This window comes from Dermacentor albipictus, chromosome 1, assembly GCF_038994185.2.
Source record: "Dermacentor albipictus isolate Rhodes 1998 colony chromosome 1, USDA_Dalb.pri_finalv2, whole genome shotgun sequence".
In the NCBI taxonomy this organism is placed as follows: domain Eukaryota; kingdom Metazoa; phylum Arthropoda; class Arachnida; order Ixodida; family Ixodidae; genus Dermacentor; species Dermacentor albipictus.
In genome coordinates, this window is record NC_091821.1 from 311293200 (window position 1) to 311309106 (window position 15907).

Consider the following 15907-nt stretch of genomic DNA (forward strand, 5'->3'; position numbering starts at 1 on the left):
CTAATCAGCAAGCTCAATGTCTTCTATTCTTAGTTTACAGGAAGACATAGCTTGATGTGAGGCCATGAAGAATGTCGGCTTAACTTCCCAATAGCGTTCAATTGCTAAGCTTAACATAAATGTTGAGTGAAAAAATAAGCGAATGGCAACAGCACCTACAAGTTCACAAGAGGCAACAAGCTTTGTAATTGAAGTGGAGTGTCAAGCAGCTACATTTTACCACCGTATTTACTCGATTCTAAGCACCCCCTTTTTTTCACGATCACGATGCCCAAAGTGAGGGGGGGTGCTTAGATTAGAAAAATCTAGAATTGCCCCTCCTCCCTCTTTTCGCTGTGGCATCACGACGAGGTCGGTGGGAGAAATAACATTTTATTTTGCAAACATTCAAAAGCAAAAATCGGTACAGACCGTGAACCTACCGCTTGTGTAGTATGCTCAGTCACTATCACTGCCACTCGAGTTCGTCGCACCGCTTGAACCGCTGCTCTTGGTATCCCACAGCAGGCCGTCTTCCGTTCCGTCGAAGTTGTTTGTGATCGAGCACTTCTTAAATGATTTGACCACAACGTCCACTTGGACCCTCTTCCTCGCGTCCGAAATCCGCTTTGCGATGGCTGATGGGGACGCTTTCTGCAGCTTTCCCGTCGGTGTCTTCTTCCGGTCAGGGTTTCGCACCCACTCCTTGTATTCCTGTCGGAGATTGGCTTTTAAGGGCTTGTTGACTGAAACGTCGAGGGGTTGCAGCACTGGCGTCATGCCGCCCGGAATCACGACCACGTCGTTATTGATGTTCTGAAGCTTTGTCTTTACCCCCGGGGTCAGATGGCCGCGAAACGCGTCCAACAGAAGCATCGACCGCGTGCCTGCAGGCCCACCGAGCAATGATTCCAGAGTGAGCAAGCGCGTTTGGCGGCCTTGGCTAAGCACTCTTCCTAACAAATAGGGGGGTGCTTAGATTCGCATGCAAACTTTTTTCCTTACTATTTCGCGAAAATAAGGGGGGGGGGGGGTGCTTAGAATCGCGAAAATACGGTAGTATTAACCAAGTAGCACTTTATAAGAGAATAAAAGGAGGCAGCTAAAATTTGACCTATGTTTTCTTTTTTGCCAATGCATCAAATTTGCTGTGTTCACAAGGACTGTTCTTGCATTAATGTTGCCTCAACTGTTATGTAGTATTGTGTTACTAGATTTCAGCTACTAAACAACACATGCAGAAATGTAACTCATGCCTCAAGATTATGATGAGCTGTGAAAGTTAAAAAAAAAAAAAAGGAGCAAGGCATTCATTGCCTCATTGCTGTTTCAAGCAAAGGTCAAATTTACTCAGTAAAGCGTACAGATTTACTTTACAATGCAACACAGTTTTACATTTAGCCATGTGCATATTAAGAAGGAGTAACAATCTGCCAAATAACTGCCAAATGCATCACCCTTCCAATTCCGCAAATATGTTAAAATGAATCAGTATAGCAGCTAGTAACTCTGTGAAGTGAAAAATTTTGATAAACTATTGTAGAGACCTGTGTGACAGTCGCAACCCCCAACCTCAAATTAAATGTTTATCTGATGGTATTTTTTCGATTGCTCCAGTACATCAGCTGCACCATTAACCTAACTTGGGAGGCAGAAAGTGCTACTTTCCTGTCAAGCAAGTAACAAAACCAGGATAGGTACTGTGAGCTACGGCCATAACTACACAGCAACGTATTCTCAACTTTCTCATATCACCAATCTAGATACCATCGAAGGTTCCCTGTACCAAGCTGAAAATTCAAGCTAAATGGGCACTTCTGGTGAGCACACATGCACAGTTATAATTTGCTAAAAGCTGGAGCTTAACATTTACAAAAGAATGTTTGGCTAACAATACTTGACTTTTTGTCAGTGAGATGCATCGGAACTGTCTGCATGAAATATTGGAAGGCAGATAGGCCTACTACACAAGACAAGATGGTAGTCTTGGACTTGAAGTGAACCCTTTGATAGACACTGCTAGATATTCGTGCCTAAAATAAATTTTTAGGAAAATGAGGGAAACGCAAGTGCACCTACATCAACATGAACTCATGGAAAAGCAGTAAGTCATTACATGTGTAGTATTTGAATGGCATTTAGTTCTCTCTGGCAAAACTATGCTTTAACCATTTACATAATTTAATTCTTATTTATGCCTATGATTAAGCAGCACAGAAGCTAGAAAACTGAGCCTCAATGGAATTTTTTAACATAAAAAATGATTTTCCCACACTTTCTTAGAATACCTTTTTGTTATCAGCACCGCAGGATCAAAAACACTTGTGTTAAGTGGAACAAAAAGTAAATGTAGGTTCACAAGAAAATATGAAAAAGACACACCCAAGCAGTCGTGGTTATTGCAAGAACAAAGAAAGTCAGCCGAGTCATGGCTTGGTAACCACTGTCATTGAGCCGCAATATACTTGCAACGACAAAGGTTTGTCATACTTCTCAGCATGAAGATAAAGGGCAGATTGACAATATTTGTTCTCAGAGCACTATGGCATGTCTGAACAAATGTAGAAAACCCCAGCAAATGCAGCTGAAGAGAAGTTAGTGAAGATACAGTGGTGTGAAAAAAGGCTGAATTGTATTCACAATGACTTTAACAAAAATTAAGTATGGTAATAGTAGTTCTATCTTCCTGGCAAAAAAATTTCGAAGCACAACCCACTTTGACCTAAAGGCATCAATCATCAAAATTCCAGGTCTCTCCCTTCAACAATTCCTCGGTTTGCTGCCATTTCTACTGAGTCTCATAAACAGGAGTGCCAGTTTTGCTCGACTCTTTCAGCAACACCGTTGGACAATGTCCAGTCAATTTTCGCAAAGAGGTAGCATTTTACTGTGAGTTCAGTTTAATACCACATTTGCAAGAATTTTTTCTCTGTTTCCTTCACAATAAAGCCAAACTGCACATTGTCGGTGGCAATGCCACTTAATAAATAGCGATATTGCAGCAACGGCATAGTGGCGCCATCTGTCACTGTTATGGTGGAATGCGTGTGTTACCACAGTGGTGACAGACAATGCCACCATTACATTGCATGAAAGTAAATTTCTTTAAGAGGCATTGTCAAAGACAATGAGCAGTTTGGCATACGTGTGAAGAAAACAAGTAATGTTCGCAAACATGTCAATAAAGTAGACCCACTGCAAAATGCAACCTTTGCAAAAAATTTGAACGGTAATTATTCACTGTTTTTGTTACACGAGTCACGCATAAATCCTCCTCCTCCTTTTCTTTTATGTCCACTGCAGGACGAAGGCCTTTCCCTGCGATTCCAATTACCCCTGTCCTGCGCCAACCGATTCCAACTAGTGCCAGTGAATTTCCTAACTTCATCACTCCACTTAGTCTTCTGCCATCCTTGACTGTGTTTTCCTTCTCTTGGTACCCATTCTCTAACCCTAATGGTCCACCGGTTATCAAACCTACGCATTACATGACCTACCCAGTTCCATTTTTTCTTTCAATGTCAATTAGAACATCGGCTATAGTCATTTGCTCTCTGATCCACACCGTTCTCTTCACGTCTCTTGACGTTATGCCTAACAATCTTCGTTCCGTCACTATTTGCACAGTCCTTAACTTGTTCTCGAGCTTCTTTGTCAATCTCCAAGTTTCTGCCCCGTATGTTAGCACCAGTAGAATGCACTGATAGTACATCTTTCTTTTCAATGATAGTGGCAACCTTCCAGCATCACTGAAAAGAAAGGCGTACAATCTGCATAACTGCCACTTCTATTTATGAAACTCAATTGATTTGTGAAAAAAAAAAAAAAAAAAATGTTGCACTAAGTAACAATTATCATGGAACAAACAAGAATTAAGCAGTCTGCTTTTGGAAGAAGCAAGAGACGCCAATGAGATGCCTATTTCAGGCTCAACACAACATACTGCTATTTTTGACCTAAAATGCGAGTGAAAAGTGGTGCTCACTATTGCGCATATATATGGCATAACATGAGAATTTTGCTCACAGTAAGAAATGGTCTTATACGGCAGACTTTCTTCTCATTTTCCAAGTGCACTATACCACGTTGTACATCTGCCCAACTAAAGGCCACACCTGTCACTGTTCAAATAAAGCGCGAGCTAGAATTAGGCATGCTAGCTATTGGCTGTGGCAGATAGCTTAATCGCGAGATTCACTTCTGTATGTTTCATACAATAAAGTGCATGCATTGTATGTGTCAGCACAGACTGAAAAAACTGCCACGCTGCTATTATCTTGGTACTTTGCCTTGCAGTAATGCTAGCTTTACAGCTACAGAAAGAAAAGTATGTTATACGGAGATGGACTGGCTGAATGCACCTTTTTTCTTGTTAACATCACACTCTTTTAGACACTCACTGCTCTGAGTTCAACTGCAACAAAACTTGGCTAACTGAGCACTTGACAAAATTTGCGCATTTTTCTGATTTTCTAAATCAGATGAAGAGCTGCTGCTCAGGAAAAAGATGCCCAGTATATCCCAGAGTTAAGCCCAAGACTATTACTAAAGCTCCCACCTGTGCTCACGTGTTGCCTATTCACATGGATGCAAAACAGCCACAAATGTGAAGTGTGCACATGGAGTGTGCAAGTGCCGTGCTGTGCATGCATGACACGAGCTCGTGTAGCATCACACACGATACACTTGAAAAATGATTCACAAGGTACAGTCAGATAAATGAGACATTAAGAACATAAAGCCATATAGATAGGCGATGCTGATTAGTTAAGCAAGAGAAAACGACTAAACGTAATCTATGAACTTTACAGATAAATGTCTATAAAGCAAATTTTGAAAGAGAATATTAAAAAACAAGGAGACATTAACTGGCAGTAATTCAGCTGCAGTGTAGCCTCAGTTGGTCTGGGCATTTTTCATTCAACAAAAGATAACAGCACTAAAGTACCAAGCACTGCAGTGCTAGCAGTTTTCTTTGTCACCTTCTTACTCACACAAAGCTTTTAATAGATTTTTTTTCTTCAGAAAAGAAGTAATAGGTGAAACATGGAAAGTACTCACAACACAATACTTTAATGTTTACCTCACCTTAAAGGAGCCCCCAAGTACATTTTATGAAAAGCACGTAAGGTGTCTTGTATTAAAGGGCATCTCCTCACAAATATTTTCCAACAGATGTTTTTGAATGTACCTTGCATGAGCGGGGTTATCGGCAACCAACTGCTGCCCCAGCCACACCTTCACAACCTTCCCCTCCCTCTTTACATTCACGCTGAGCTCAAAGTTGTAGTGTGGTGTAATGTCTGAGGGAATAATATACACAATACTCTACCGACCATAACACAGGGCTTTCATATCAGCATAGCCTTAAGAATGTGTGGTGCAAGCCTTTATCAGAAAGCCTGATTTCATATGCCAGAGTATTGGTGCTGTGGCCTTGCTCTTCCCACTAGAGGGCACCACCACTTTGCCACAAATGAGATTCCTCTGGTTTTGTTTCTGCTTCCGAGTAAAGCCAGCTTCCAGCTGCGCATACAGGGATATTTCGTTCAGATATTCATGACAACATTGTCTGGTTACCAAGTTCAGGAAGTCCTGCAGGGCCATGTTAAAACAAGAGGGCTAGTGATAGGAACAGCCAATGTGAAAGAAAAGCAAAACAGTCGAAAGTTTGCTACGTCAGCCAAAGAGTAATTCCATACAAAGCCGTAAGAGGCAGAGAAATGCTAACTTAAGCTAGCTTGACAGAATGAACTTCTGTGATTTAAAATATATCATTCTTACCATGAGTCATGGCCTAGTATGCCAGGAAGGATGCAAAATCTAAAGGCCTGTGGTAACACCACCGTGGAATTCCCGCGTCAGCTCTCCGTGACATCCTAGTCATTTGCAGAGGCGGCTTGTCGAATACTGATCACCAGGAAAAGGACTACATTTTGAGAGTATGCAAAGACTCAACCTAGCAACTCTTGCAGACTGCTCTTATGCACGAGGGGTGAGAAATGCGCAAGTACCATAACATCCGTGACACAACACCTATGTCAACAGTGCAACTGTTTAGGGTAGATGCTTGGGTGAGTTTGTTGTAGTTCATGACGGCAGTATTGCGCTGTCTGCTAGCATTTGTCCTTTTTTCTTACATTCGTGCACTACACAATACCACCGTTATGAGCCACTGTTTAGGCACTAAATTCGAAAGAAAAAAGAAAAACGTGTGTGGAAAATTGAGCCAACAGTCTAAATTGATGTATCGTATCTTTCTCTAACATAAATTTAAAGGTTGAATGAAAAATACAACATAACCTGTTGACAAATACTATGTCCATTGAGGCTTCGCAAGCTTTGAAATTTTGCTCCCTGCTATATTTAGAGGAAGCATAAACAAATGCCTCCAACCAAAAATTGTGCCAGTGGTCCTAACAGTTAAGCGAGATAACTACGCAATGTATTAATGATGTTTGAAATAACTGCTCCAAAAAATGGCCAAGGTTCCATTTCTTTCTGAAATTCTAGGTAAAAAAAATAAGAAACTTATAATATTTCCACAAAAAAGAACTGAAATTTACTCTACAACGTAGCCTCTCTGAAATGCTTGAAAGCATATAACAAATTTTATTTGAAAAAGTGTTTCAAAGAAAAGAGTACTACAGTCTTTGAAATTGTCATGACTATTCTAAGAAAACCGACTTCAGAGTGATTTTCGTGTATCCACTAGCAAACAGTATCTCTATTGACAATGCTTTTCTTTTGGACCACAAGAGATGATCAACAGTGCCTTAAATTTTTAATGGTTTTAAGCTTGTATCTTTGTTGCCTTTTTAGAAGACAAATAACACCAGCTGCACGGTAAACATTCTCATTTAACTCTGCTTGAGTTTTTCATGAACTGCACCGTCACAGCAGCACATCGAAAGTGTCCCAAATGCATTAGTCCATCCAGGTCTGACAATCACCTTTTGAACATTAAAAAACCGTTCAAGTTATTCAGCTCCAGTGCAAACAGAGATTGTGAAGGTGATGAACCGTGTGCCACAACGCATAGACTCGCGGAAGGGTTGCACTCATTTTTCACAACTGTGATGAGGTGCGGCCCTCACACAGGACTGAACCTTTTGGTCAAAATGGTGTCAGTGCAGCCGGCGACTACTGCACACCCCAGATCCTTGAATGTACCACTGCATCAGAGCTAAACGTGCAGCTATTGCCATCTAGTAGGGGCACACAAGAAGTGCGCAGCACGCGAAAATTCGCCGATGCGCAAGCACGGCATTGAGGAACCGAACGCAATTGCTTCTCTGATGGAAATTCTTTTTCCTAAATTTTGGGCTGCCAAGCTGGGGGTACAGCACTTATACGGGTGCAGTCCTTACTTGAGTCTCTACAGTATCACCATACGGTATGCTATTATGCTATATGCTACTAGCCTGATAAGAGGTTCTTGTCCAAACTGCACCAAAAACATGTGGCTTTGTTTTTATCAAGTTTGAAGCAGCATGAACATTAAGAAAATATGTGAATTCATGCTACTACCATAACTGGGCAGTTAGACAGCAAATTTCATGGTAACATCAGAGAAATAGGGAGCCAGAAAATGCATTGACTTGAGCTTGATTTTAACATCATTTGTATCATTCGCGGGCTGCCATTCAGAGCTCTGCAAAAAGTAAAAGCAAGTCCCTTGAAATTTAAACCTGTCCGAGCATTGTGTTTCATGAACACACAAAATACAAATAAAGTCTAGTAATATCAAGGCTTATTAAAGCCTTAGCGTCAGAACTATGTTATTAGAAATGCAGTGAAATGATCAGCAGTACAATGAAACAGAGTTAAAGAAATTGTTGCTTTGTGACTTGTGACAGCCAACTGAATGGTATACATGAAAAAAATGGGGGGGGGGGGGGAAGAGTTATGGTTAGAGCCTGGTACCAAACATTAGCTACTACAACTACAACAAATAAGCATTGCAGGTGCCACAAACAACACAAGAGGCTTAAACAGGTTCCAAGTTCAGAACACTTCTTTCACTAAGCATTACTCCTTCCTGCATGGTAACACTAGAGAACAAAGTTGGTTGCAGTCCAAAACTGCACAAATGCACAATAATAATGTACACATAGCTGCCAAACACAGCAAGAAGAAGGCGAATGGAGAAACTATTTCAGGCATATCTGTATGTCATTTACATCTTGCCACAAACACAAATTACATACATAACGCATCCTGCATTCACAAAGTCCCTGTGCCAGCTGCCAGTGAGCCTTCATTTGAAACCTTCATTGCACACAAGATGGTGCTCCCTGTGGCAACACAATGGCTGCTTTGCCTTAAAAAATAAAAAGGTATGGTCGAGGCTATAAAGCAGGCTTGTTTTTCTCCAAGGGGAGCATGAACAAAAAGTCAAACTGCAAATCTAGAGGATGGTGGCACAGCAGTGTTTTCGCTCGCATCACAGGCAAAGCGAAGAGCTGCAGCCAAGAGTGCAGACTTTGCTAGCCACCACAGCAATGGCACGTGGGTGACGACGAGTGGGAGAGGTAAGAGAGGCATTCTCATGCAAGGAGGACTCTTCCTTGAAATGCCCTTTCCTCTTTTCTCCATGGCACCTTGCTACCTCCTGGGGGCTGGTCAGAGAAAAGACGGGGGGAGGAGGGGGGGGTTGCCTACTTCACTGGAGCCTCTCATTGAGCAGGAAAGGGTCAACGATGGGCCCCGGCCTGTGCACCCCCTGGAAGGGGTTCCGCACGAGCGGGCAGAAGGCCGAGCTCTGACTGGGCCGCAGCACAAACTGGCTGCTCGGCTTGAGCACACTTTCAGTACCATCACCCATCATAGGGCTGGTCGCAGGCTTCCTGAAATGGAAACACAAGAAATGTGTTGCACTTGTCCTCCTTTGTTTAACGAGTCCTTATGTTCTAGCACAAATTGCACTTGTGGTATCATAGTAGGCATGCATGAAAATGTCCATTATTGGGAGTAGGGATGGGCGGGGTGGGAGGACAAAATTTTTATCAACACCTTTATGCTGCAGTTAACTTTTGTTGGGCCCCCTCCATGAGCTACTGAAAAATGTTTCTTTAGAAGCGCACATTATACTTTTCCAAATTACCTGCCTTTCATAGACATCTGAAATTCCTAAAGAGAAGGCAAGGGCCCGTGGTGCATTCTCTCCTAGTAGTGCGCAGGAAAATCTAGATTCAACAAATTATTTTACATCAAAATGCCACCCCGGCTCTCATCAACAGGTTGAAAGGCAAGTAAATTTAGTTATAAGATTAGTTCGGCACGTGATTATAACAAATTCATTATAACTGCTGCATCATCCGCAGAGTTTATTATAAATCGTAGGCATCTTTTTTACTCCAACAATGCGAATAACGCCTGATCAACCATATTTCCAGCTCTCATCAACAGGTTGAAAGGCAAGTAAATTTAGTTATAAGATTAGTTTGGCACGTGATTATAACAAATTCATTATAACTGCTGCATCATCCGCACAGTTTATTATATATCGTAGGCATCTTTATTACTCCAACAATGCGAATAACGCCTGATCAACCATATTCAAAAAGTGCCCAGAAGCAGGACAAACCTTGATTCAATGGGTCATACCTTGTAATAGGCAAATGTGTGTAAACTAGCGGCACAAACAGTTGTCTTCAAGCAAGTGCATCATCCTTTGTAAAAGCACATTTCTAAAACGTTTACATTACAATATCAAAGATCTGCTTACTCATCTGCTCCAGCAGCTCAGATTCTTTGGCATTAGGAGCCTAATGTTGAGCGGAAGTTGGAATACTGTCTAGTTATATGCAAGAACGCACAACATCTAAAAAGAGCCACTTGCTTATTTTTCCTATATGACTCGCTTTTCTCGGCTTGCTGTGCACGTACCTTCCTTCGTCAATGATCTTGACCTTCTCACAACCATCGGGGGGCTCCCTAGTAAGGAACTTGTTGATTTGTGGACTGGTTCCCAGCTTGCTCGTGTGACCACTTACTTCCAAGTCTGGGGAGGCACTTTTATCACATTCTGGAATGAAAGCCCAGGGTACTTTTATGCAAGACAGTTCCAGCCATACTATTCATTGTAGTATTCGGCCATGCAAGCGCCATCTTGTAGCAATGACAGCAAAAATTTAATTGTGTGGAATATCATGGGTGGTGGAAAGAACAGCTCATGATAAAGTTTCTGATAAGGCCACAGTGAAAGTCGTTCTTGGGCTGTCTGCAGACGTTCTTTATCTGAATTTTTGTGACACAAAGCTGTCTCTTACTTGTGAAAGCCAGTCACGTGCACATCACTTGCTTATGCTCAGCAATGCAAATCACTATTGTAATGTCAAATGATTCCCATCATGTTGTTTATGCCAATATCAAGCATCATAAATAAATTGCACATAAGCAATTTAAGAAGAAAACGAGAGCACCTCGTCCAGCTTTACGCTTGGACGCTATTGTCTTGGAAACTGCTGCTTCAATCAATTGTGATATCAGAACATCAGCGGCACGCAGGTGTCGCAAGAAACAGTGCGTGGCAAAACAGTTTTCACAGTGCACTATGTGGTGTGTGAGACAGACAGAAAACAAAGAAGTCAAACAAAGGCACAAGACGAAATGCAGGAAAGGAATAAAGCAGATGTACGAGTGGCAGTTCTTCAAAGTTGCACAAAACACACAAATGTGGCATCAGCGCACAGTGATAGTTGAGAAATTGCACCGAAGGCAAACACTAGAAAGTCTGATCCAATGTCAGTGCACAGCTGTTAGTAATGAAGTTGATTGATAGGAAATGCTTGAAAATGCCACACAATATAAGCACCGAGCCATTAAAAGAGGGAAGTGAAGGGCATACTGCTGACACACGGTAGTGACATGGTAGTGTGAATGGCAAAACTAACTTTATTCGGCGAACCTGTGCCCAGAAAAACAGGCTACACTCAAAGCTCAACGAAAGCAGCAAACACACTCAGTGATCGTCGAAAATCTGATCTCTGAATCAAGCGCATCGGCTTTTACACATGAGTCATTGAAGTTTCCAGAGTACTTGCTGGTGCCCGCATGTCTTCCAGAAAGTTCTACACAATTCGCATCACACATGCAATCAGATTACACAAGCTTCAGCGACAACAGACAGCAGATGTAACCATCAATAACATTTGAGAAACTTCTGACACATGCGGGCGTGTCCCGTGCTGAGCGATAACATTTGATAGACGATGAAAAGCGGTCACCCGATAAAGATAAAAACAAGTACACGTGTCACTGCACAACACCGGCACAAAGGAGAGTGCCGCGGTTCCACCTTCGCACTTCCACAGGAAACCGAGTTTCTCACACTGCAAGTAATTTCGGCAGCATCTTACCTAGGCTGTCAGGACGAGAAGAGCTATGGCGAGAAGGACCGTCAACGAAACCATTGCTGCCATCACTGCCGCTGGGTGTCTGGGTGTCCACACTGCAGGTGTAGTGAAAGAGCTCTGCTATGGGTGCTCGGTGACCTTCTGGTGTAGGGCCCATTACCTACGATACAGGAAAAACACAAACAGGTTCTTCGTATTTCTGCATGCCATGCACGGAGCCTAAACGTAGCCATCACACCAGTGGGGAGCACAGAAAAGAGACAAACGGGAAGCAATATTGCAAAATGCAGCCAGTGAGGCTCGAGCAGTAAATACGAATTCATTTGCTCGAGAGCAATCTGTACCGAGAGTTAGCTTCAAGCAAAAGATTTGCACAAGCTTGTGGCACATAACCTCATTGAGAGATAATGTAAACAATACAGTAGTTAGAATAGGTGCCATAAATTATCTGTGCAGCAGTCACAGTTAAATACCTGAGCAAGCTGCCATAAACTGCAAAATCAATGTACAAATAGCATAGGTCAAGGTAATTCAAATAAAGTGCACCTGTGAGAAACGAAATTGCTACTTCAATATGACACCTCAAACACTTGAATAAATTCTTCATATATTATGTGAACCACAGTTTTACAAACAGAATGGAGAACATCATTGCTTACCCTTTCCAATTCAGCTTCATTTTCTGTGCCCGATCCAGAGATGCCTTTCAAAACGAGGCGCTCGATTTCCTTAAAGGACATGAGGTAAAAAAATTGCTTTAGAAATTAAGCACACAATTCTAATGAGCATAAATTCTTCTAATACACTCTGCTTAAACAGGAATGCCTGGTCATCTTGTGACATATTTTTGCATAGGAAGGAATACCTTCCAACCTTTGGAACCTTTCATCTATCAGATATAGTTTAGTTACACAGCTCCAGTGCAAGATCTAGGGGAAGAGCTTGCTTCATTATGTACTACAGAATAGAGAGGGTATCGCCTGTCAAAGAGAGCAAGGTGCATTCAAAAAGAACAATGACCCTGCAAGATGCACTTCTCATCACACATTATCAACTGTGGTCAAACAAGGGATGTTTCAGCTGGGTCCAGCATTTCAACTTTTTGACCAGATGACTTGCTGAAACACTGACTCGAGCTGAGACATCCCTCATTTGACTGCAGTTGATCACTTCAAGACCCTTTTTTCCTGTGAACCTTTGTCCCGATTGTCACAAGGCATGTCATATACATGTAGAATATACACTCGATATCAGACACACATTACAGAGTCCAATGTATGCAGGTCTGTATGCAACATACCATACATGTATCTTTGATTTTGTGCAGCTAGAGACAAAAAGTATTTAGAGTAAATGTTGCATTTACAAAGTGAAACTTTTTGCAGCCCAGGAACACTGCCTGTATGAGGACACAAAGTTGAGCTAGTTGGTAAGGAGTAACGCAAAAACTAAATATGAATGGGGCAAGAAAGAAGACACAATGGAGCCCTACATCTGTCTCCTTCCTTAACCCATCCTTGGACTGCTTTCTTATATGGTTGTAATGCCTATATTTAACTGGTACACTATGGCACCAAGGCCAAGCTGCAATGAACTTCTGAAATGGGAATTTAAACCTGAAGTTTGAGATTCTTTTTGCAGGCTTGGCCTACAATACTAGATCCCTGTGATGACACAGGTGTACATTTTCATAGACCAGTAGTCCAAGTGTACAATAGAGAGAGCAAAACCACAAATATGCTTAGAGAAAAACATTTACTGCGTTAATAAGTCATGAATTCCTTGTGATAGATATTGCGGTACCCAGTGTGGTGCAGTTATTTATTCATTTTTTCACTACAAAGTTCAGGGAATGCAAAATAAATACGCAGTATCAATGGTGCTGCACCTTCAAATTATGTTGTAAAGGGTGGCACACAGTAATAGATCTCAACCAATTTTGTTGCCCGAAAGTGTTCTGCCAGCTGTACCATGCTCATGCCACCACGAACCGCACACATTTATTTTCCTCATCTTCTAATGTTGGCGGATATGTGCGACTATTCAGCCTACCAACCAAGGGCACTACAATGTCTTTCTTCTTTTAATGAGAAAGCATTATACGATTCATGAGATGGAAAATCCGGCATTGACGTGACCACACGATGGTTCGAAAAGGCTACGAACCCTTGACCTTTAGTGGGAATCAAACCCACGACCTTTGTTGTTAAATTAGGGTCAAATTAATTAAGCCACGGTTAATTAAGGCACTCGAACCCACAACCTTTGTTGGGAGTCAAGCCCTCTACTTTTGTTGGGAGTCACACATACAATTTTTGTGTTAATTAGATGAAGTTAATTAAGGTACAGTTAATTAAGACACTCGAACCACAACCTTTGGTGTTAATTAAGGCAAAGTTAAATTAAGATGACTGAAAAAGCATAGGTATCGCGTGGTGGTTGCAATGCTTTTGCAATAGCCCAGGCACTGAGTGGTGGTCGCAATGCTTTCGCATTCATTCACATAGAAATAACTAAATGCCCCTTCAATTTGAGACTAGTGTCAACTCTCATTTGGGCATAAGTGCCAGTGGGGACTGCAGGTCTAAGCAAGCCACAAACTGTTTTGAAAGGATGCCTTACCATTCTAAAAGCTGACTAAGTGTTGCTCTATAGCGTGCCTTTAAACATAGTTTTTCCACATACCTGCTTCCTTTCGTAACCTTTGTTAACTCTAACCAAGTTATAATAACATGCAAGCGAAATATATTATGTGAAAGAACCTGGTTCAGTCCCTCCACACTGTTGCGCATGCGGGGAGCTCCCGGAGGTGTCCGCCCTGGCCTAGCCTGGATGGGGATGGGACCTGAAGGAGGAGGCGGGGGCGCCACCGAGGGGGATAGTGGGGGGGACAAGGCTGCCAGCCCCAGCTGGTGGTCCCCTTGGACGGGGCTCCAGCGAGGCGATGTCCTCCCACCCTGAGCCGTCCGCTGTAGCCGCTGACGAATGTACTGCGCAACATGTGCGTCTTGAGCAAACCAGGTGCCTGCTGAGAACGGCAACTTCGAACGTATTGGTACATATCTATAAAGCTATTATAAATAAGTTGCATGTGACATGAAAATACCTTCATTATACTCAATATTTGATAAAAAATGATTCCTTACGCATGGGTGTTGGTGAGAAACATTTTACATTCCCTTAATTGTCTACAATGATTCGTTATATCCATGTTCGTTAAACTGAGGTTCAATTGTATATGACATCGAGCAGGTCTGACATTTTCAGTGACAACTGCAATATTGTGATGATGATGATGATGATGATGATGATGATGTTTGAGGTTTAATGGCGCGAGGGCCAGGTATGGCCAAAGAGCGCCATGCTAGTGGTAATGAATATGTTGTGGTCTGATGGGCTCTGCGAATTTAATGTGACGTGGCTGTAAAGGGGCCTAAAAGAGTTTGTGTAAATTGCATAAAAAATTACACGTAATAAAATTATGGCAATGATTAATGACGTGTACTATGATCACTAATATGCATTAAGAAAGAATGATGCATTATATAAAATATGCTATATGCTAAAATTGTCTAAGAACACTACTGCCTCGCCAGAGCTCTTGAAACGCAAAGGCCGAGAGGCATGTGCTATATGAATTAGCTATCACAGCGGCATCCTCTGGAGAGAGGAGACGCTACGAACGTATGGGGCTAATTACATGTAACACAACATCTTTCAGGAAGTCCAGGACTGCCTTAGTGTCAAAGAGCGGTTCTGGGCCAAGTAACATTACAGGATGAAGGGGAATGTGCTGCCGGTATGCTAATGGAAAATGTTTCTTTCTGTCAGATTCGGCTTTCCAACACTCCAGGAGGACATGGAAGACGGTCAGCCTCTCTCCGCATATCCCACAGGTTGGGGGGGGCTCATTTCCAGTGAGTAAAAATTGTGGGTGCCAAATGTGTGACCTATTCTTAGACGACAGAATAGGACATCTGTTTGGCGTGATTTTGTTGCAGAAGGCCAGAGCCCTAATTGTGGCTTTATTACGTGCACTTTATTATTTGTTTCCATGTCCCACGAGCGTTGCCAGTGGTTTCGCAGTTTTCTGCGTAAGAAGGGCCTCAGATCTGTGATAGGGACTGCAGCGGTAGGATTAACAGAATACGACGCAATTGATGTGGCTATCTGGTCTGCCAGAACATTGCCTTCCATGCCCCCATGACCCGGCACTCAGCATATGACGACATGCTGGTTACACACATACGCTTTAGATAGGACGGAATATAGTTCATTGATTACTGGACTTTGTGCTTCGAGAATGACATTAAGGCCTTCACAGCACTTAGGGAGTCCGTATATATAACTGATTTCTGGAGTTTTGATTTCTTTATATACTTTACAGCCGACAACAGTGCATAATAATAATATATGGGGTTTTACGTGCGAAAACCACTTTCTGATTATGAGGCACGCCGTAGTGGGGGACTCCGGAAATTTTGACCACCTGGGGTTCTTTAATGTGCACCTAAATCTAAGTACACGGGTGTTTTTGCATTTCGCCCCCATCGAAATGCGGCCGCCGT

General features: G+C 42.3%; 1 protein-coding gene across 6 annotated transcripts in view; it reads right to left on the reverse strand.

Annotated features, from left to right (window-relative positions):
* Positions 1 to 356: 356 nt before the first annotated feature.
* Positions 357 to 15907, reverse strand: part of LOC135905117 (protein FAM117B-like) — a 163140-nt gene continuing 147589 nt past the window's right edge. For all 6 annotated transcript variants that reach the window (XM_065436122.2, XM_065436148.2, XM_070531559.1 and 3 more), the window contains 5 exons: positions 14102 to 14329; positions 11999 to 12067; positions 11343 to 11499; positions 9871 to 10009; positions 357 to 8828 (listed from right to left, as the gene is read on the reverse strand). In XM_065436122.2, coding sequence (XP_065292194.1) covers positions 8645 to 8828; positions 9871 to 10009; positions 11343 to 11499; positions 11999 to 12067; positions 14102 to 14329 — 777 coding nt within the window. In that variant the 3' untranslated portion in view covers positions 357 to 8644. The remainder of the gene's footprint in view (positions 8829 to 9870; positions 10010 to 11342; positions 11500 to 11998; positions 12068 to 14101; positions 14330 to 15907) is intronic.